General features: G+C 39.0%; 1 protein-coding gene across 1 annotated transcript in view; it reads left to right on the plus strand.

Annotated features, from left to right (window-relative positions):
• The first annotated feature begins 802 nt into the window (after nt 1-802).
• tlcd3a (TLC domain containing 3A) overlaps nt 803-23,386 on the plus strand; it is a 35,961-nt gene continuing 13,377 nt past the window's right edge. Inside the window, exons 1-3 of the mRNA XM_074671458.1 lie at nt 803-1,109; nt 16,869-16,955; nt 21,696-21,915. Coding sequence (XP_074527559.1) covers nt 988-1,109; nt 16,869-16,955; nt 21,696-21,915 — 429 coding nt within the window. The 5' untranslated portion in view covers nt 803-987. The remainder of the gene's footprint in view (nt 1,110-16,868; nt 16,956-21,695; nt 21,916-23,386) is intronic.

The following is a 23,386-nucleotide window of genomic DNA, read 5'->3' on the forward strand; positions in this document are numbered from 1 at the left end:
TGGGGACCAATAAAAGGATTTTCTTTTCATTTCTTTTCTTTCTTTTCATTTCTTTTCTTTTTTGATCTCAAAGAGTTAAAAGGAAAAGCCAACAGTTAAAATGGCATGGATAATGTAAAGTGTAGACAATTAATTTGATAAAACTAATGAAAGAACTAAAATTAGAATAGAATAGAATATTCTTTGTTGATCCCCATGGGTTTTTTTTATTATTATTTTGTTATTATTATTCATTTTTGTCTCAGCAGGTTACAGAACAAGTGCAATAAATGACATAATAACGACAAAAATAGAAGAATGACGAGAATACGAAATTAGAAATGTAAAGAAACACAGAAAAGTAGAAAAAATAGAAAAATATCAATATTTACATAATTACATAAGAACAAAATAAGTACAAGGATCAGCACTGAACAATGAACTATAACGAACGATGAAAATTGACAAAATGATAAATGTAAATAAAACAAGACAAAATTGTGGCAAAACGAAAAGAATAAAAAACTGTTTTCAAATTTAGACATTTTAGATTGATACTTAGAATTATTTTTAAATCAGATTTTTTTTCTTCTTTGATTCAAGAAATCGTTATAAAACAAGCCCGTTACATAAATTATCAAACAATATTTTTACGTGGTCCAGCTTTTCCAAAGTGAGGTAAATAAACTTTAACCTTCAAAGTAAGAGCGCAACCATGTACCACAGTATTCGTTACATGGTGAGCTGTCGTTCACTCTGATACCGGACTCTTATTCTGAAAGTCTCCTTTGGTAACTTCCGCACGATTCCCTGTTTCAGCTCGTCACTGTGGTGCTGCTGCTGCTGAGCCTCAGCGGTGCGTGCGTGTGGATGGTGGACTGTTCCCGGTGAAAAAAAACACCGACCCCGGCTTCACTAAAATGCCTCATCGTCGCGTATAATCGGGAGAAACCCACGGAGGGGAGCGAGTCAGGTCTCCGGGTAGGGTTACTGGAAAATACAGGCAGGATGTTGCAAGTTCTAGCTTGTGGCGCCGTAGTTTTCCCCGGTCTCTTCCTCGCCTTCAGGAGGATCCTGCCGTGTGTGTTCAAACACTGGAGCGATGCCGACGTGGTGCTGGTCAGCGAGAGGTAAACTCACTACATTCATCACTTCAACTAACAAAGCTGAGCTAACTAGCGCCCGTAGATGAGTTATTCCTACCTAACATCTTCCTTTAGCTTAAAATGCTACCTTACTCTCAGTGAGCTACCTGACCTGTATTCAGTTTGGTTTAACGGTAAAGATGAATCCTTTTAAAGGGGCACTGCTCTTGTCAAGTCTGGTTAAAAATGTTAATAAAAGACAATTTAAAGCATCACGTGTTAACTATAGTGGTACAATACTGAAACAGACGGGAAAATATGAGCAAAATTATATATAAAGTCCCATACATCAAATGCTTCAAATATTTTAAAGGCTACAACTTAAAGGCAGTCTTTTAACAAGCTGTTGGTCTTAGTAGATGTCATGTTTGCTCTGCCAGAACAAGCTAAGTTATCCTTAAAGTAGTTCCTTATAGAAACATATTGTTACAAGAAACCTGGGAATTATTAAAGCGTATTTTGGGATGATAAACAAGCTTCTAAATGTTAACCTTCAACTCTGTTTGTGTACTAAGCTAAATGGCCTTTAAAAGACTCATTGTATGTAAAATTACTCTAGCACAGGGACATGTCCACAGGGTTATCAAGGGGTGCCCGCCTCCCTACCCCCAACCTGATTGGACAGTCCAAGGTCCGAGATCTTAATCTGAATGTTAACAAAAGTAAAAAAATATCAAGAAATATTGAACCTTATGTGCAAAATAGGCCCTTTCAGGTCCACTACAACATACTTAGCTGTGTGCATTTTTTGCTCTTCCTGTAGAAGATAAATTGTGTGCAAAAACTAGTAAAAGTTCTGCTGTCATGCATGATTTCACATAGTTAGCTTCCAGTAAGTAGTTAGAGACTTTCCCCCCACACCAGAGGCCTAAAGTCAGGGGTCTGCAACCTTAACTTTCCAAAGAGCCACTTTTCCTCATCTCACCTGGATGAAAGTCATTTTAGGAGCCATAAAATCTACTTTATCTTCACATTAAGACCACAAAGTGTTTAATATGGTGAATAATTATCTAAATGAGAAGCTTTTGTGTGTGCTTTGTGATTTCTTAGTTTTTTTATTTTTAATAAATTCGCAAACTTAACTTATGAAGTTTCAATAAGTTGAAAATTAAAAAAACAAATTCAAAAATTTGCAAAATAAAAAAAGAATTAAATTTGACAAAATGTTATAATTTTGCAAAAAAAAAAAAAACTAAACTAAATAATGAAATTTCAAAATTTTGCTTAACTTCCAAGTATTGAAAAACTTTCTAAAAATTGCAAAAAATGGGGATTTATGTAAAGAATTAAAAAAAATACTTTATGTTAAAAAATGGGGATTTTTTTTCTTGATTTGCAAAAATGTAAAAAAAAAAAATTATAAAAAAAAATGAAAAAAAAACAAACAAAAAAATTAAAAGCTTTATTTCAAGAGGTGATGTATTTTTAGTAAAAAAAAATGTTGTAATATGATTTTACTTAATGGCTGTGTTGTTATCATCAATACCCTTTGCAAGAAAAATTTAAAAACCCCTTTTATTTTAATCATAAATTTTAAAGCTACAAGGAACCACAGGTTGAAGACCCCTGTCTTAAGTGTACTCACACTGGAAGCAACATCTCTGTAAATCTGATCAGACCTGCAGCCACTCCAGTTGCTACACATGCAACATTACAAGTCATTATAACAGCTAAAGTTTGTGCATGTATGAGCTGCTGTGCGCCTTGCTCAGTTCAGTGCTCATTTGTATGCTGTCACTCTTGTTAATCCTCTGCTCAGCTCTGGTCAGGGCCGACTGCTGAGTTAGCTATGCACTGGAAAACACAGAACTGGACTCCAGAAGAAGGCCTCCACTAATTTCCTAATGCTCATCTCAGTGAGGATGTTCTCACAAGCCTGTGAGGGATGTCACATTGCATGTTCACCACTGAAACCAACCTAGAAATTGTAGTGTATCAACAGCACCGCAGCGGTCACATGCTCGGATCATGCCTGTGTCTGATTTGGTTCATACTCACTGCAAACCAGTGAGCTTCCTGGACAAATTCATACCCAAAGGCCTCGTCTTTGATACCTCACAAGAGGGTATCTTGTCTCCACTACCCTGTGCAAGTTTTTGCATGTTGAATTGCTGCATGCATTGATTCCAACTATAACCCAGAGTCACGATCAGCTGATGGTCAGCTGATTAGTTTTACATGCTTCTTTTTTTTAAAGTAGCTTAGAGGTTATGTGTGTTTCGCATGCAATGTTACATCTGAATCATTGTTCAAAAATCATGAATCAAGCCTTTCTTCTTGGAGGAGAGATAAGACAGACATGTTGATGTAATCACATGACAACATGCATTTGATTAAGTTGCAAAGGGGGTAGAGGTGACACATGAGAATACAACAAAATAAAAACAGGTTAAATAAATTCAATGTTAGAGAAAAGTGTTGCATATAATAGGTAAAGCTTTCAAAACAACAGATCCTAGAATTCTCATAACATTGCATCTGCATGATCGCACATCTTACAAACTTTGTATCTTCATCTTTTGAAGTTTTCAAAGTAGCACAAGTGTATTTACTAACATAATGTTAGCCTTGCTTTTCAAATGTTGGAACAAGGGTCTAAATTCAGTTCTGGGGCAATAAAATCACCCTTAATCAAGTCCCTATCTGTGGGGTGGTACTGAGATAGTGTGAATGTGTCTCTGTCCGCTCCCGGTGTTCCAGTTTGAAGAGCGACCCTGTAAACTGGAGACCTTCAGCTGAACATGTCGGTGGATACCCAGCTAGAGCAGGGTTTTTGCTTGTCTAACTGCCCTCTACTAGCGTGGCGTGTTGCAATAAGCCTTTTTTTCCTCCATCACTAGCCACGGTTACATGAAGAGTTCTCCGTCTTTCCGAATGAATCTTTCCGAATGACTTTTCCGAAAACAATAGTATACATGGAAAGGAATATTCCAATCTCTGGTCTACATGTGCTGCTGTAATCAAACAGAATAGTCAATGGGGCATGCGCAGAAAAACGTAAACATCACAAGATTTATCAAAGCTGGAGGACCACCGTTTGTCTATCGCGGTGTTGCAATACTCCGTATTGCAAGTTTGTCGTCCGTCCAGTCTTGAAATTATGTTCATTTCTTTCAAAGTTTGGATCAAAAACAAACTTTCCGCAGCAGTCCAGTGCTGACGGCTCGCCGCCATTTTTAAAGTTAAGGAACGTCTCTAGTTGCGTCTTACGTGATATCTGAGCATGTGCTGAAAGAACGTACCCTGACAACTTTCCGTTTGAGTGGATACATGATACCTCAATCGGTTTGGGGAAAGAAATATCCCACCCCTGTGAAACCGATTAAATGTCCATTCTGATTGGCACTTTTCTTTTAGAATGAGGTGTATACAAAGGGTAAATTCTTTTCGTTTGAGCAAATAGCGGAATATTTGGGTCCATGTAAACGTGGCTATTGGCCTGATCTGCGTATTCTACCCCAGTCTTCTTCTTGTAGTGAAAATGCAAACATTGTAGCACAGGAACCATGTTGCTGCTGGGAACATTTTACAGGACACCAAAAGTTCCAGGATCCTCTGGTTGGAAAACACCTTAGCTGTTTTTGAATTCGCCTACTACATACTACTTTCATAAGCAGTATGTAGTATGACTGTTCAGTTGGGTTAATTTCGTAGTATGCTACGCTGGTTTTCAGTTGGAAGAAAACGGAAGTTGGCTACGGCTGACTTTTTTTCCCCAAAAAAACTTTATTGAAAATGTACAAAATAAAAAAACCAGGAGTAACTTATCTGCAAATATTTTGCCAGAGAGATTTTATATTTACTTTCAGTGGTGGAGATGATGAGGATAAAAAATAGAGATAAAAAAAGAAATGGCTCCTACGTTTATATTCCTCTGCTACTCCGGTTGTTGTTGCTCCGCTCTCTGCCATTTTCACTTCTGATATGGGACCAGGCGCGTTGCATTGTGGGTAACAGTAGGCGAGACAGACTGGTCTGATGCATACTGTGGAATTTTCCTGATTCAGTACGTCATCCGGGTATTTTTTGCATACTGCATACTACATTTTGGTCGAATCAGTACGCGCTGCTAGTATAGTATGCAAATTCGAAAACGGCCCTTATGTCCAATTCCAGAGATGTACTGTCTTTTTAAAAAACAAAACAAAACAAAACAAAATAAAGGTTGTGGGAGTTGGTTTGTGTAAGTAAAAACATTCTCTTCTTCAAAGCGTAAAAACTGTGGGATGACGTCAACTTCAGAATTTGAGGACCACAGAAAGCTTTTTCCATTTTACTTTAAGATGTTCTGGTGATGTTATGGCTGTTTTGTATGACTGATTAAGCTGGTTACATGCAGAATCTTAGCCCCTCAGGACACTTTCCATGGTATAAACCTAAACAGCTTAATCTGATGTGTAGCAGCCCTGAACATCGTGGTCACTGATGTGAATCTGCTCCCATCTTCTCTCTGACGCTTTGTTTTCATGCTTTCAGATCTACTTCAGTCAGGGACACAAAACAGGCTTTAACAAAGATGTTACTCTAGTTTCTGTTTTGGATAACTAATTCGTCCGTTCTGCTGTGACACAGTGGACTTGGACGCTGTGTAATGGAGGAACTTTTCAATGGCGGGTTTGTAAATAACATAACAAAGCTAAAAAGAGGTGAGGATAATCCCCTGTCAGCACAGAAAAAGATAATCCACTCAAAAGCAGTTGTTGGGAGGCAGGAAAAAAAGGCTTTTCTCCTGATTTGCTTATACCTCACCAAAATAACAGTGAACTGTGAAAGCAGGGCAGAGCCTGAGAAACCACAGCTTAGCACCAAAAATGCTCACATTTTAAATCAGCTGATAGTCTCCTGTAGTACAGGGACGACTTTACCCTACTTTAAAGAACAACACTTGACTTCACAAGGGATTATAATGCTCGACATGGCCTCGTGCAGCCTCTAAGCCTGATAGTCTGAAGGCCACAGTCACTGTTTGCTTTAATACAGCAGCACGGCAGAAATGTAAAGACGGATATGAATGCATTAGATCTTCTGCATGTGCTTCCTGGTTAGCTAAAGTGACCACCAGATAAACACTTCCTGTTTCTTTGCTGACATAAGTTCAGAGAGAATAAGATGTTAAGTCCGGATGATAGCTCAAGAAATGCTCAGAAATATTCGAAGATAATTCAAATTCAAATTCAAAGGATAATAAATAAAAATAAAAATTAAATTGGTGCCTTCTTTGATACAGTGCCATAATAAGAACAAGGCCATTTTCTCTTTTAGTACCACTTTGCCAAAATTTCAAAGCATCAAAGTCCACAGGCCAAAACTAAAACAAAAGTGCTCTTTATCTGAAAGTGACATTAAGTGTTATGAAACAACAAAGGAACTAGACAAATCATAAGTATTTGTCAAACTAAGAATCAGGCACGTTATGTTATGCCAGGGCTTTATTAGAGCTGTGACAGCGAGCAGAGCAGAGACACACACATGCAGCACAGGCTAAGGCATGCAAACAAGCCCTGCAGATTAGGGCTGAGCAATTAATCAAATTAAAACTGACATCCCAGTGTAACAGGAAGCAATTTTCAAATCGTAAATGCTGCACTTAATAAAAAGAAAAAAAGAGTTTCATGCACACAGACCTGGAGGGAAGATAGGACCTGTAACTGTTGCTTCTACTGTAATTATAATAGTTAAATAATATGCTATTCGTATCAATTCATGCATCAATTCATCTCATTTCATCACAACATGTCTGCCTGGCAAACAGCATGTTTATATGTTGACAGTATCCTTTGTCATGTTTGTCCAATTATAGGGTGATTTATTGCTTGAGTTAAGTGAATAATGGAGAAGATCCCCCCCCCCCCCCCCCCCCCCCAAAAAAAAAGGGAAAATAATAATATATATATAAATAAATAAATAAATGAATAAATAAATAAAATAATATAATATAATATAATATAATATAATATAATATAAATACATTTAAAAAAATAAAAAATTGCATGCTAAATTGCAATATTGGTCCAAACAAATGCAATCAGATTATTTTCCCAAATCATTCAGCCCTGCTGCAGATCCAGAAGTTTACATTGAGTTGTGGATTTATTAAGTCTATTAGAGTATCTAGAGTGCTGTGGCGCTGATGGCAAGTAGCTGATCTTTAGAAAGCCTGACCTGCGTATACCAATTTTTATTTTTTGTAACTGACAATGTCCCAATCTTATTTTTTTGAAAATCATTGAACAAAACATGTGAAACAATAAAATCTTTATGTTTTAACTTAAACAACCAATAAAGTGTCCTGAGTTTTAGGTCTCAGAGCAAAAAGCAACAATGCCTGGTTGTCAGACCGTCCTGGAGGAATATAAGATCAGTTTCATATGTAAGGATGGTCTGAATCGTCTAGTGGCAAGTAGAACAGAAATCTCCGTGGAGCAAAAAATTTTTTTTAATCGGCTACATTTTGGCCGATGTTGATTAATCGGCCCGGCTCTAGTGGCAAGTAAGAAAAATTTTGTCTTTCTGCAATTTCATCAGTCAGTGTGGGAATTTACAAAAAAAAATTGAAATCACGATTAAAATCCGATTAATTGTCCAGCCCTAACACACATGCATCAGAGAAAATCAGAACCAGAACCAGAATACTTTATTGGTTCCTGAGGGGAAATTTCATTTTAGTTACATCCCTTTCAAGACATTTAAGAAAACAAACATGGGGAAACACAGAAATGAGATGAACCTAGGAGCTTGCCAGCTTATGCAATAGATAGAAAAAAAACAACATCGGGAGAAGAGAGGGGGAAAAAGGTCATTTCTACCTCACTCCAAACACCTCAGCATATAAGCACATGATAAAAACAAACATAAATTGGAAGATTTCATATTTATCAGTTGTACTCAAGGGGTAACATCTGGTTTAGAAAAATGAAGCCTATGCAGAAGTGCAAAAAGTTGCTATTCATCAAGAATCTACTTGTGGCTAGCTGCTGAAAAAATGGAAACCCCACTAAATAAAAACAAAACAGACTTTTACTGCATTAAAAAACATATTTACTGCCTGGTTTAAAAAAAACGCTTATTTCGGGAGGTGAATTTTTTTTTAACTCAGTAGTTTAGAAGGTATTAGATATTATTATTTGATTGTCCAATCAGAGACACAGCTCAGCTCACGCTGTTAGAAAGAAAAGTCAAAGCCTGCGTCATATCCAATATGGTTGCCTCTGTAGATTGGCTTCATTTCACTGTTTAATAAACAGATGGGTGATGTCACAGAGGCTACAGACTGTGGTTTTTACTCCTTTATTTACCCATAATGCACACACTCACTACACATCATTGAATGTTTTATTTTTTCAGAGCATAAAGTTTTAAAAAGTACACATTTAAATGCTGATATTCTTCATCTTTGTTTGGGAAACATCTGTTTTTTCGGCACACAGAGAAAGAGCTGAATGCTGTTGAATTGATTTCCAAAAGTGAGCCAAAAAGTCTTTTAAAAAATCCTGTTTTCAATTCAATCCAAATCAATTTTATAATTTTACCACACAAATTTACAAAGTTCCTATGCGAGGAGAATCGATGAGCAGAAGCATCCCCACACATTTCCTCCTCCTGTCTAATTGATTAACTGTTTATTCATGACCAGCGAAGTGGTTAGGGAACAGTGCAGTTAGTGATGCAGCTGCATCCATTTGTGCGATTGAGTGGTTGTGATAAGAAGAGGCAGAGGGCGGAGCGAGAGTTCCTTCTTGCCACGAAATGCACTTTACCCCGTTTGCTTTTTTTTGCCTCTGCAGCCACTTTTCCCCCTCCGCTCTGCTGCTGCTGCACCAGTGGATCTACAGATTATGTAGCCCATTTACTGAAGGAGCAGAAAAGCCCACCTCTCGTGGCTGTCAGACGCTGTGTGTGTGACAGGACATGAAGGAGCGAGTGGTGCGTGTAAAACGAAACAGTCAGAGGAAGATTTGCCTGTAGTGAAAAGGAAGCTGAGGTTGTTCACTGGCCTGACACAGCAGGAAAGAAAAGACAACATTGCCGAACAAGGCAGTGAGGCATTCTTCCCTTTTTTCCACTCTGCACGCTCCTCACCCCGTCAACCTCAACCTTTCATCCACACTGAGAGGGAGAGGAGGGTTATTGGCGGACAAACAATGAGTAGGCTGTGTAAAATCTGGGTCTTGTGATGGAGTATGGGACCATACAGCCTGGAAGGCAGCGATGCGTGGGGGTAAATGTGTGAGTGAGTGTGAGTTTGCAGGGGAAAGAGAGAGGCCAGTTAGTCTTTTTCAGCTCAGGCCTATCGTTTCAGGACTTGCTGGTCACATGGCCTTCATTGCCTTGCTATTGCCCGTTTCGTGGCCGCATTCCCATGGAGATCGGTGTGAGGTGGCAGCAGGTTCATGCAGGAAACTCCACAATTACACTCTTTGTTTCTGAACTTTAGGATTTGCAACACGCCGCTGGAGGTGTTAGAAAAGAGACGGCCGGCTTTATTAGCCTTGTAAAACTTGTGCTTATTGAGAAGCAGAGGACCAGGGGCACTTTTTATGCACTAGGGGAATTCTTGATCCCGTTAAGTCCCTGTTAACAAAGACCTGACCCGGCACTGTAATCAGGCTGGGTCAGAAAGATGTGACGTTTTTCAGATCTGGGTTTGGTCCAGTTTTACTGGCTGGAGAATTTTGGCTTTGTGACAACACGTCGCAACACCAGAGCAGATCCATGGCTGTACACCCTGATCAGGTGGTGTGCTTTCGTCACCAGTAGCTCCCTTTTTAAACGTATTATGATGAGGTCCAATTAACACCCCATACACAACCTAGTAGATTAGATCTTGTGTAGTCCTTTTGGGATCAGATGTGTTTTTATTGATGGAGTATTATAACAGACCTCTGAAGGTCCAGCTGGTTTAATTCAGTAATTACGAAGGTTAATTTTTCAAGTCCCTTGGATGAACACAACAATCATATTTGATTGTTTTATGCTTCAATCAAATGCTACCAAATGCATGTTGTAGGGACTTTTTGATGCTGTGGTTTGAGGTCAAAATAGAAACTTCAATCTAAGACTACAGACGTATTGATCAAAAAATGACAGCTTAAAAATGAAGCCATTCTGGAAATGCTAAAAATTACAGCTCCTGGGGTCCTCACATTAAGATACTATGAGAAGGATCTGTTTTGATTGGACTGCAGTGCCACCTTCTGGCCCAGAGTCTTACACACACTGTCGTGAAGACCTGACTTTCAACCAGGCGTGTGTTTGTTTTGAAACAAATTTTCTTTGTTCAAGTCAAATTTGTACCAAATACAACGCGACGAGGTAAGGTATTTATCAGCACAGTTACTGTTTTTAAAATGTGACAACAAGCAAACATAAGTTTGTACCGTACATCAGTAGTCGGCTATGTGTAGCCCTACTAGCAGCCTGGTGCTAGGACGTATCTGTAGGCTAACATGACAGTTCGTGACAGTGACTGTTCAGCCCCTTTAAGGCTGGATTTAAAAGCTAAGAAACCTCATCAACACCTATCCTAAAATTCATTATTCCAGAGCAAAATAAAACTTGTATATAGGGGTTAAGTTTTTCATAATGTGTTCATTTGAGAAATTCTGTGGTTGTTATATCACCATTACTAGGGGCATATGAGTTGACTTATCAGCCCTTCATCTGTTTCTAGCCTGATCTAAAGTTAAGATGAGTCAGCATTTCTAATACTGGGATTTTTTGCCTTCATTTGGCGTCACTCCTCTGTAGGAGCCAACAAGTGACCAGGGTTGGATATCATTTACATTTTATCAATGCCCTTTCTAGGGCTAGGTATTGCTAAGAACCTTACGATTCGATTTGATATTGATTTAAATGCTTCGATTATCGATTTTTATGCCCCATGTGAACATATGTGGTATGTCACCTCACCTTTTGGAGCAATAAAACAACCCAAATATCAGACTTTAAAGCTGAAGGATCAAGCTTTATGCTGCTGCTGCTTTGGCTGCCATTTTTTTGTTGTTTGGTCTCTCGTGGCCCTCGTCCACACAACGCAAAAAACACACGCAGTCCCCTTCTCTTGCCAGGAGATGAATCAGTTCAGAGGATTTGCTGAATCGATATTGAATTGGGCGAGGAAATATTTCGATGCATCGATTCATCAGTAGTACTATTCATCAGTTCCAGTTCTTAACAATCTTTGATTCCAACTCTGTGATTTTAGGGGAGTCAACAAAGTAATGAATATAACAAGATTAAAAGTTAGCCTCCTCTTATTGTTGGGACATTTAGACTCTGAAGGCAAGCAGTCAAGAATGGTTTTAAAGGATAAGTTCGGTTTATACAGTTTTTACATTGTTTATAGAATGAAGTAGAACAAAATACTCACCCAGAAGGCTTTCCTGATCCAAGCAGTGCTTTGGGAGATATTTAGATCCAAAATCGTGCAGTGTACGTCCGTATAATGGGATCCATCGGGGCATAGACAGCGCAGCTCCTAAAACTGCATTAATCGTCCAAAAACTCATGTCTGGAGAACTGACTCCTTTCTTTGAGGGACAAACGTACTTAACTTAACCGAACTTATCCTTTAACTTTATTTTTATCAAACATTTCTCTTTCTGCAAGCAGAACCAAAATGCACACATGGATGTGATTCCACAAATCTTTGAAATTTGTTACCCAAACCCTATGGGTGGCTTCACCCTTTGACTACTTAGGCCCTGTTTCCACCAAGAAGTTCAGTTTGGTTCGTCTCGGTACGGCACACATTTTATGGCATTTCCACTGACTAATCCTGGGACAGATCCCCAAATAACCAAGACGAGTCGATCCACTTTTTGGGACCCTAAACCTCCCTGTTCCCAGAAGGTGGAGCTACAACTCTGCTGTCCATTGATTGGTCAAAAGATTCCTCACTTTGCACACAGCCTTCTCGGAAACAAAACTTGATTGCACTTTTTAACAAAGGGCCACATGGAAAACACAAAGAAAGCAAATTGCTCCATTGTTGCTCTTTGTTAACCATGTCGTATTTTCTTCTTCGTTGGTTTTATTTCAGGGATTAACTGATGAGGCTATCGGCATCTGGCTTACACAGGGCCTGTATGGTTGGTTGAGGAAACAGGACCAGGCTTAACTGTTTCCAAACCATACTGATTTAAACCGGACTGCTTGGTGGAAACGGGGCTTTCGTCACTTTATTTATTGCAAATTCAAATATTCTTCCTAGTTTTTTCTACTTAACAAGAAACATTTCATCAAGACTAAAAGTCTCTTTTATCAAAGAGTCTTGGCTAAGATTGCGAAATTGAACAAGTTGAGAGACATAAGACTCGGCATTTGTCAACACATGCTAACTTAGCTTCGTTCACTCAACAGAAAGTCATCAGTCAAAGCACTTAGGGCTGACGTTTCCTCCTTCAACACCTTTAATCAGCTACAGGAGCAGCAGGTATTACATTATTGATCCTCATTTAACATCCAACCAGATTTCAAAGATCTCCAACTTGTTTCCCAACATGCATTGTGAAAAGACCATTTGACCTTCATCATCCATCTGACATGTATTGTGTTAAAGAATTGTGCAGGAGATGATTGTATTTCCGTCTTGACTTTTGGCCCGTGGTTCCTTTCATAATCCTTTTTCTATTTGGGAAAGTGGAGCTCCAGTCCCGCCTTATGGAGGGATTTGTGCAAATATGATTAAATTCTTGGAGTTGCTCTAATAATAGGGAAGCTGTCATCTACTCTGATATGTGTTGTTCTCATAAGATACAGATCCTGGTGTGAGACCAAATTCAGGATATTTTCCTGCACCTACACATCCCCTCATCTGTAATGAATAAGAGCTGAGTAATTGTGGCACCAGATGTAATCTCTCAAGGTAACTCATGTTCTCTTTTCATGGCTGTAGGTGGTGATGAGGGGGCGGCGATGCACAGCCGACCCAAAGGTGCTGAAAGCAGTTGAAACGTTTGAATGCAGGGCTGTTTTCAGAGGCCACTGTCTCTCGGGGCTGCAGCGAACATTGGGGAATGAATTACATGTTTTTCCTGATTTTAAAGCAGCTTACTGGCAGCGCTGCCAAGTTGGGAAACAGCCAAGGAGGAAGCTTGTCTGAGCTAAAGCTACCATTCATGGTTTAAACAAATCGGTGATATAATAAGAAACCTCGACACAAACTGCCACTTTTGAAGCTGGAGCCACATCGGTCTCACTGTGAGCTGAATACTTCTCAAGTTTTCTTCAATAAAATGACAGAAAAGTCAGTCAACACAGTTCTTCAAACAGTCTTAAATCACTGAGAGACTTTTTATTAGATGTCAAAAGTTCATAGCTCGTAAGCATTCTCTAAAAATGCAACACCTATGAATGTTATGTGGGTCTTATGCCACTTCACACACTGGCATTTCAAAATAGAGATGTACCAAGTTCTCCTATGTCACAGGTCTGTTTATAGACGAGGAAAGAGGAGGCCAGGCACTGCTAATCCCATGATGGTGCAATGAACTTGTAGGTCAGTCTGCTGTAGTGGCTCACCTGAAGGGACACTTTGAAAAACTTGACCTAGATCGATCTAGAGAGTTCAGAGCGGCTGGTTCAAGACAGAACTCATATTTTCAACTACTTTTCGACATTTGTTCCGCTTCTTCTTCTTCCTTTCAGTCCTCTCAAACAATAAACTCACACAAACGATGATACGCACTTGTCCCTGCAGTTGATTGCTTTCACTCCGTCTCTCTTCCCTCTCTTCTCTTGATGAATAAGAGCTTAAGTCCTAATCCAATAGATGAATAAATAACAAAATCTGCTTCCGTAGAAACACTAAAGTCTGGCTTTAAATCCCCTTAGAGTTTTTGTCTGAAACAACTTGTAGGTCAAACAAATTGGATCAGTGGTACGATAAGCGGTGTCTCACTCATCAGGGGATGAATCAACATTTACAGTAAAACACAACAAATGTAAAAAATAATATCTATTTTATCAAGTTCTTCATTATTCTTCTTAATGTGGATCATTTTTCTGGCGAGGGCTGTTCCAACTGTGTGTCTTTGTTTAATGTTTATTTTTAACCTCTCTCTGCTCAGCTTTTTGGCCCTACTTTTTGCTGTGTGGCTATTTATAACAGCACCTGGTTGAATCTGTGTGTAACTTTGATATCAATAAGGAAACTGGGTGTTATTCTTCAGGTCTCCTTGTATTGAGATGAAGCTGATTCTCACTGAAAAGACAGACTCTAATAGACCGTCAGGACGTCTCCTATCAAATGATCCCTAACTGACGCGTAAAACATAAATACTCTGATGATAAAACAAGAGACGATGGTTAACCGTCATTCTGTCTGTATTTAGTTTAGGTATAGCAGTTCAGATGCTAACAGGCTTAGCATGCTTAACAGTTACTACCACCGTGTTTGTTTAGCAAACATTGGCTTCAGGGGCTAACCAATACTGGTCTTTCAGAGTCAACATCGACACTGAATGTTTGTAGTTTGTGAGCTCAATAACCGATCTCTCTAAAATTATCAGCATTTTCTACACATATCAAAATCTATGTCAAAAATTAGAATGTGGACCTTTCATTTCAGAAAGCAAAAACTGATGTGAATAAATATACTGATTTTTAAATTTAGAAATAACAGCAATTTTTGTTTTCAGGACAAGTGAGTGAAAACCAAGTGGCAACCTTGGGCCTTGAAAAATGAAGCCCATGTGGAAGAAAAAAAGAAAGACAGAAATGCAGTTCTTCAAGTGTCCACTTGAGGCTCACTGTAGAAATTCCCAAATATAATTTACAGCAAAAGCAAACATGTTTACAGCCTGGCTCACAAAAATTATTTTGGTCAGAGCAGCTAATATTTTTATTGACAGGAACTGTACGTGGTGAAGTTTTTTTTTTAGAATTTGTTGTTTTCAAAGTTTTTAAACTTACAAGTTTTACCCATATAAGGGCATGGATGATTTGACTGACAGGTGTAGGAGTGGTCCGCCTGTTGTTGTCTACAGAGAGACCGAAGGCTCAAGTTTTGACCTCATCTAAACTCAAACAAAGCTAGGTTAAGTTCAGCATTTTCAGTGTGGCTGCTGTTGACGATGGGCTTCAAAACTCTACATCAGAAACAAATGGATGACATCACAGAGGCCACATCTATGTATATAAAGTCAGTGATTAAAAAAAAACAGAATTTAGTAAGGGTGGGAGAAAAAATCTGAATCTGATATTTTTTATATATTCAACATTTTTATTATTTTTTTTCAACATGGAATCACTAAACAAATCCAGTTCCCCATATCCTACATAGAATCATATATTTAACCTACAAAGTGAGGGACTTAGACTTAAACAAAGCAAAGAAATAAAACAACAATGGCAAGAAAAAATAAAATAAAATAAATTAATAAACAAAACACAATAAGTTTATAGTTACACACTGTTTCCTTTTAGATTGAGTATATCTGTCCTTTATTAGGATAGATCAAACCACCAATTGACCCCTTAAGTTAAAGACCCTGTTGCAGTATTTTTGGACTAAGCAGACCAAACCATTGGGTCAACACGCCACAAATTTCAACCTCTATCTGTAACCATCTGGGTTTGTCTTTTACTTATTTAACAGCTAACCAGGTTCACATTTATCTTATATCAAAAGCTCAATAATATCATTCAAAATGTGGGAGGGAAAAGCCCCCTTTCTTTGTTTGGGATTGTAGTTTCTTTATTCCCAGCTGGTGATGCGATTTGCGCCAAAGGAAGAAAAAGAAGAATCAGGATTTTTTGGGTTTAATACTTTTAAATGGTGATTTATTTATTTTTGTTCAAAAATATTTTTTTTCCTCAAATTTTCATTCTTATTTTAGTTTTTGTTTATCATCTGGGTAGGACAAAAGTCGAGATGTCATATCCCCTAAACCAGGGGTCTCAAACTTGTGCCATGGAGGGCAGAGAGTCTGCAGATTTTCTTTCCAACCAAAAACTCTGCCAGCTGATTTCACTGGTTAGTCCCTGCTTTCTGCTTGAAGGTGAGGCAATCAGTGAAATCAGTTGGTGGAGTTTTTGGTTGGAAAGAAAACCTGCAGCCTCTTGGCCCTCCATGGCACGAATTTGAGATCCCTGCCCTAAACAAATCCTAAAAACTGACTCACATGTGGTGTGCATTTTTGAGGAAATATGATTTAGTCTGTAGACATAATCATCATCATTCAGCTTTTTTGCATAACCTGGTGGTAAAAGAGAAATTAAAATCACAAAAATCTGAAAATCAGCACCCCAAAAATTGTAAAAGTCAATAAACCGTACCTTTTGTCAGATTGATAATGAAGACGATCAGCCAAAAGTCAAACGTCATCAACGCCGTTAAATGGTCGGCCTCCAATTTGCTAACCTGGCTATTTAAAAAAAAATATCTCTGATTATTCTGATTATTCTCCAGACGTCTTAACATTTATTTTTGATGTCAAAGGGAAAAAAAAGTATCTTGTGTGTGCAGCTGAAATAAGCAGAGAAGCAGTTTGCACAAAGTTGGCCTCAGCCCAGTGAGAGTTGCAGTAATTCATCGTGAAAGGAAACATGAATATCTGTCTCCATCACAGCTCATCCCATCACTGTCAGGCCTCGCCAAACGGCTCCTGTCCATCTCCTGTTCGCGCTGATGCCAACAGTCATGATGCTCCATCACCACAAAGTGCGATGAACTAATCTTCATCAGTGAATCCTCTCCATCACCTCACATGATGTTGTTATGTTTGTGTGTCTCTTTCTCAGACTGGTGTCCTCCATCCACGCCATCATGGCGACTACGGCAGGAGTCATCGTTGTGTCATCATGCCGGGGAAACATCATTAACGAAAGGTCAGACTTCATGTCATCGATCACAGTCATGAAACAGTGGTTGTAACTGCTGAGTGTCCTCTCAATCATTTCGTGGTACTTCCTGTCTGTCCTGGATTTGTCAGGATGTTTCTAGTTTGTGCAATTAATCCTGACCACACACCTTTCAGCTTGACTTTTCCCTGTTCTTCATGTGTTTGTGTCTAAATAAGGCGTGCAGCCCGAACCGTTATCTTTATCTGTGGTAAAATCAATCCTTCATTCATCTCAAAGAGAGTTGAGCTTCCTCGAACTCAGTTGTCATCCAAACCCTGCCTCCACATCAAAGAGTTGGGCCCATGCTAGCGTTAGCTCACTATCTACCTCCCTGTGCAGTTTAGGAAACTGTAGTGCTACGCTAATGCTAGCCCTTTAATCCCTCCGAGTCCAGGAAAGGCCCAGTTAGAGGCTGCTAATCTCTGCTGACCCTCCCCTTCACCCACAGGGCTTAATTCCTCCACCACGCTGCTCAGTTCTGCTGTCCTGTGACGTGCACAAGGCCTGCAGCTTATCAAACACATGCTCCCGAGTCAGACCCATGAATACTCTAATACTTTGTCACAATCTGTCACTCGATTTAGCCCTCATAGCCTCATTCGGAGGAACTTTCTGCAGCATGAAAATGCACCGCAGAGAAAACAAACTGCATCTTTTGGCACCAGAAATCAAACGTCCCATCCTAACTGTGTTTTCATCAAAGAGCTGAGATCACGGCAACAATTGAGCTCTAAAACTCAGGAATAGCAAGACTACCTGCATTAAATGGAAGAAGGAAGAGACAAACACCATCATATGTTTCATTCAGATGATGGGGAAGTCAAATGTCGCAGGAAACTTCTTAAAGGTCCCATATTCTGCTCCTTTTCTGCAGTTTAATCTGGATCATTGATGTCTTCATGAAATGGTAGTAACATGTTTTGGTCCAAAAAGCCAATAAATCAAGCACAGCAGCATTGTTTCCAGGCTCTCATAGCCCCTCTGTTCAGAACGCTCTGATTTAGTGGGCGTGGCCTTCATATGTAAATGAGCCAACGCTGATACCGCCCCGCTCTTCCACGTCACTGAGAGCGGCGCCACGAGCTCCAAGTGCACAATGTTTAGAAAACAGAGAAGCTCGTTTACCGTAACATTACAGGCTAAAACAACAGGCTAACTGCAGCTAAAGTTAGCATCCTGTAGCTAACACAGAGACAGGGGGGACACTGAGGAAAAGCTCTTCCATCTGCTCCACAGCACACAGCATTTAAAATACTCACATTTCCAGGGTCCCAGGTTTGTTGGAGGATGGTTGGTAATGCGCCTGGATTCAGGACCAGTCTATTGGCTAGCCCTCTGTTGGACTGTCCAAAGTTGGAAAAGCAGTCGGCCGTGAAGTGACTAGCACACACATGCACAGTTTTACTGAGTGTAGCTGGAACATTTCCTCGATAAATGAACTCTAGACACTTAGACTTGTCTTTTTCTGAGATGGGAAGATTGTGCATGGAACTATGTGGCTGTATACAGCCAAAAACAGAGCAGTGATGGCTCTTCAACTTTGGCATTGGGAGTGGCCAGGGAGGGGGTTCGGGGGTATCTGCTCCGGTGGACCAATCGGGACCAATCAGGTCAGACTTGCTCCCGATTGGTCAAAAAAGGGAATTACTGACGTCCGCAAATCCCCAAAATCCGAACAGCTCGTTTTAGGTCAGGATTTTACATTCACAAGCTCTACTAAGTACAGGTTTTGTCATTAAATATCACATTTTGAGGGCTGTGAGGAAAGACAAAGACCCACAAATTTCACTAAAAGACTTAACAAAGAGATTTTTGCATAGTATGGGACCTTTAATACGTTGCCAGCACCATGTGCTTCAAAGTTAATAAAGTTGAAATGCATGACACCTTGTAAAATATTAGCCTCATACAGCACAAAGCTCCTCCATCACGGAGCCTTCATTTCACTTCTAAAAAGTGCAATGTTCATGTTCCAGTGTATTGGTTAAACTTTACAGTGTGGAGTTGCAGAAACATGAGAGTCATGACTTGTAAACACACAGTGAATGCGTACACTTTGTACTCCAAAGGTATACATTGCAAACGTCTTTCGTCTTCCTGTTCAACCATCTTTTGGTTTTTGTTGGTGCCAGTGTTAAGCCTTGTAGTTGCAGTAAGCAGAAGCCTATAGATAGCCCTATATAGCCCTGCCGTGACTAGCTAGCTAGCTTTTATACGGTCTATGTTGCTTTAAAAAAATCAAAGCGTCCTGTTAAAAACATTCAGTCAGTCCAACTACAGAAACACTGCTGCACTCCTCAGTATTGTTTCTATTCCATCACCCAGTCAGAATAAAGAAGGGGTGGGGCTTCCCTTTTTGACTGTTGTAAACAACAGTTGCAGACGTCTATGGAGAAGACAAACTGACAGGGATTTTTTTTAAAGTCTTTTTTAAGTTTTTAAAGGGGCTGAGAGGAGTTTTGGAGTGATCTTGAAAAAGTCTCCCTTCTAGACATATGCCTAACGGTAGTCCACTTCAAAATGAGATTATCAGCACCAATATTTTGAAATTCTACTTCTTAGCTCCCCGATCGGGTCAAGCAGGACTGGATTGTTTTACGACACGTCTAACGCCTAGTTCACACAGGAATCGCCGTGCGCGGAATAGAGGCGCCGTGCGCGGAACGGAAAATTTGTTTCAAAACAAACATGCCTGGTTAAAAGCCACGTCTTGATGACAGTGTATGTGAGACTCCGGGCCAGAAGTGGCGCTGCAGTCACATTTAAACAGATCCTCCTCACAGCATCTTTGAGTGTCTCCAACACAATTTTTATCGGTTGTTTTTGTGTTTTGTTCTCAGAAATTTGGGTCCTCAGCACTGATGGTGCAAGAAATAGTGCAATGAAAAATGTTGAAATAAGCTTTCTTTAGTTTGTCATGATATAAAAATTTCTCTATCTCTTTCTCTTCTTAATCCTAATTTTTACTGTATGACTTAGTTGCGTGTTAAGATTACACACTCTGCGTCCTACATGCCCAGCAGTTGAAAGTTGCTGTAAGTAACAGTGGGTCCTGGTTGTTTTCCTGCTTTGTAGTCTAAGTAGTCAAAGATAAGGCCTAGAGGAAGCGTGGAGGATGGTGTGCTCGTGTATTTAAATAGGGACGCCTGGAGTGTTTCACCTGTATTTTTCATTGCAAATATAAACACAGCAGAATCGACTCATGCAGCCTTCATCCTCCTCGAGCTGTTTGTTGTGCCTTCCCGCTCTAAATCTCCATCCCCTGACCTTAAGAGCCGAGGACTCCAGTGAGGGGTCAGAGGTCAGTGGCTCAGCTCTGCCCTGCAGCTTTACTGCATTCTGTCCACATAATTAACCATCACTGTAATCGCTGCTCATTAGAGCGCTGCAGCCGTCCAAGCTGTTTGTGATGATGTACTTACATAAGCCTGCCTTAAACCTCTGCATGTAAAGCAAGAGAGGAGAGGCAGGAGGGTAAATGTGTGTGTGTGTGTGGGTGCTCACTTCTGCTGAAAGTAAAGGTCACTCAGTCGTTCATCTGATCCTTCTACTAGCTCTCATTATTGATCTAGTGCTACTCTGTCAGTCTAGTGTGAGATGGACTGTTTAGCCTGTTGACCTTTTAACGTTTGACAGCAAAATATTAAAGAGGGGGTATTTAGGCTTTATATTGTCCCCCTGGTACCCCCATTGGAGCTTTACATGATTTACAGCTCCATTAAAATTCCCAGTTTTCCCACTCTTGTATTCAAGAAAACCCTTACTTCAGCAGTTTCAAACACAATTTTTTAGCTGCTGTCTCTTTAAGGCGCCCTGCTTCACGAACCCCCTTCATTCTGATTGGCCAGCCTTTTAAAAGCCTGTACGGTCCAATTTTAGTGTTGAGATTTTGTGCTAATCAGATATTTCTTCAACATATAACTGTGTAAAAGTTAGAAAATCTGCTCACATGTAGAACATATTTGGCATGATTATTTAATATCCATTTTTAAAATGTGGTAAAGCAGAATACCCCCCCTTTAAGTCGGACTGTATGATTGGATTTAAATTTTTGCCACTCCGAAAAAAAGGAACACCACACAACAATGATTTTGATTTAGGAAATTGTGGAAAAGAGTTGTTAAATTCAGCAAACAGATGATTTATTACAATTTTTTTTTCATTTATATTTTAATATTTTATAATGTATTATTTATATATTTTTATTTAATTAATTTTTATTTTATTTGAGTTTTTTATTATTTTAAAATATATTTTTATTATTTTATTATATATTTTTATTATTTATAATAATTTATATTTTATTTTTATTTTATTATATCTTAATATTTTTTTTATATTTTTGCACAATACACTTTCTTGTGTTTTCTTGATTGCTTAGGTGACTCCTGAATTTACCCTTGGGGATAAATAATTTTTTATTCCATTCTATTCTATTCATTTCTATTCCATATGCACTTTTCTATACTTTTGTCTTTTACGTAAAACTTATTCTTGTTTTAAGATCTGAGTTGCGAACTGGTGTGCTTGTTGCAAACTTTTTTAGACTGTTTCATCTTAACTTATTGGAAAAAATCTTACATAATTTTCTGCAGTCTTTTAATGTGCAGATTTTTTCCCACGCTCGTCATATTTTGATGGACTGGATGAAATGAGTCACATTGGTGTGAAGATGAGGCAGAAGCTTGAGAACTAACTGTTGTTTTCTTTGTGATTCTTCTTCAGGCACTGGTTGGCCACCTACTTTGTCATCTGGTACGGCGTGCCCTACATGACGTACGACATCTTCGCCATGTACCTCAGTCACTTCCACCGCTTCCGGGTCAAAGGGCACGAGGACTACAAGCAGCATTCGCTGAGGACCATCAACTCATTCGTACGCAGAGAGTTCCTGCTGGTGTTGCATCACATCGCCCTGCTCACCATCCTGCTGCCCATCACGCTGGTGAGGAGGGGAGGGGGTGATTTAAGCAGCACTGATTAGCTCATGTTGTTGTGTGTAGTCAAGGCCAATTATTCAAGAGAAGAAGATGAGGTAAGCTTCACTGATAGTGATGGATGACCAGCTCGCTGCAGTGACCGTCCTGCAGCTCTGTGGCTAAAATGATTAGCTTCAGAGTCTCCTCATCAGAGGGATTACCGACTGTTTACTACACATGCTATGGATCTTATGGAGCCGTTTGATGTAGGAAAAACAAACCAGTTTTAAGGTTTGGGGCAAAACTGCTACAGTAAACGGTACCATCTTTCACTACCTAAACACATCCTTGTGACTGAGGGAGTGGAAAAGAAGGCGATTTTCCATGCTGGCCATGAACACAGCACTGTTTATATACTGAGAAACCAATATGTTAAATTGAAGATGCACCTTTTTTTCCACCCACAACGATACATTAACATTGTTGCAGCAGCAAATACAAAAGTGTACAGTGAAAAATATTACAATAAGAATATAAGAAATAACAGAGACAATATTAGATTTAACTGACTTGACAGGTAAAATCAGTCAAACTTGCCACCTACTAGTGACAAGAAATGTGCAGGAGGAAGGAAAAAAAATCCCTGACAGTCTTGTTGAGCTGTTCACCTATTGAAAGCATTTAACATCCAGTCAAAACATATTTTAACATATTTAGGATAAAGGTTGTTATACTACATCAGTATCGGCTGATACTAAAGACAACACTGTTAAAATACTGTCTCATCCCTGTTAATAAGTCTGCGATCAAACTCGTCTACCTGGTCTTGGAAAGATTTATTACCCCCCTGTGTTTTAGTGGGATGGCCTCTCAGGACTCTTCTCAAAACCGGATCATCAACTCAACAGCAATAAACGCACATGGCCTGAAGCTGTTAATGCCTTTAATGTTCTCTTTTAGCTGGAGGTATTCGCTGCATGTTCAAACACTGAACCTCTGTGTTAAACTGACTTCACTTCAGTAACAGTGTCATCAACTAGACCAAGAATCTGCAGCCTGTGGCTCTGGAGCCTCAAGTGGCTCTTGGACTCCTTAGCTTGAAAATATATATAAAATTAAAGTAAAGCATTTTTTATTTTCTCACAGAGGGGATAAGAGACATTGACAGAAAATAAAATAATTCATTGACATTTTTTTGAACTAAACATGCATCACAATTTGCAGGAAAGCTTTCATTTTTTTAATTTTTGCTTTTTTATTTTTCATAATTAAAAAACAAACATTTTTTCATAAGATTTTGCAATTATTTGATTTTTTTGCTATCTTTAAATTTTTTTGGAATCAGATTTTTTTTCCAAATAATTACAAGTCCATTCTTTAAAGAAAAAAAGAATAATTTTTAATTTGAAATTTGGTAAATTTTTAAAGTTAGAATTTTTTATTTTATTTTTATTTTTGTTTATTTATTGTATTTTATTTTTTTAATAATTTTCTAAA

The sequence above is a fragment of the Halichoeres trimaculatus genome, unplaced genomic scaffold (assembly GCF_033239565.1).
Source record: "Halichoeres trimaculatus isolate MK-OKI-2021-1 unplaced genomic scaffold, fHalTri1.1 fHalTri1_scaffold_6, whole genome shotgun sequence".
In the NCBI taxonomy this organism is placed as follows: Eukaryota; Metazoa; Chordata; class Actinopteri; order Labriformes; family Labridae; genus Halichoeres; species Halichoeres trimaculatus.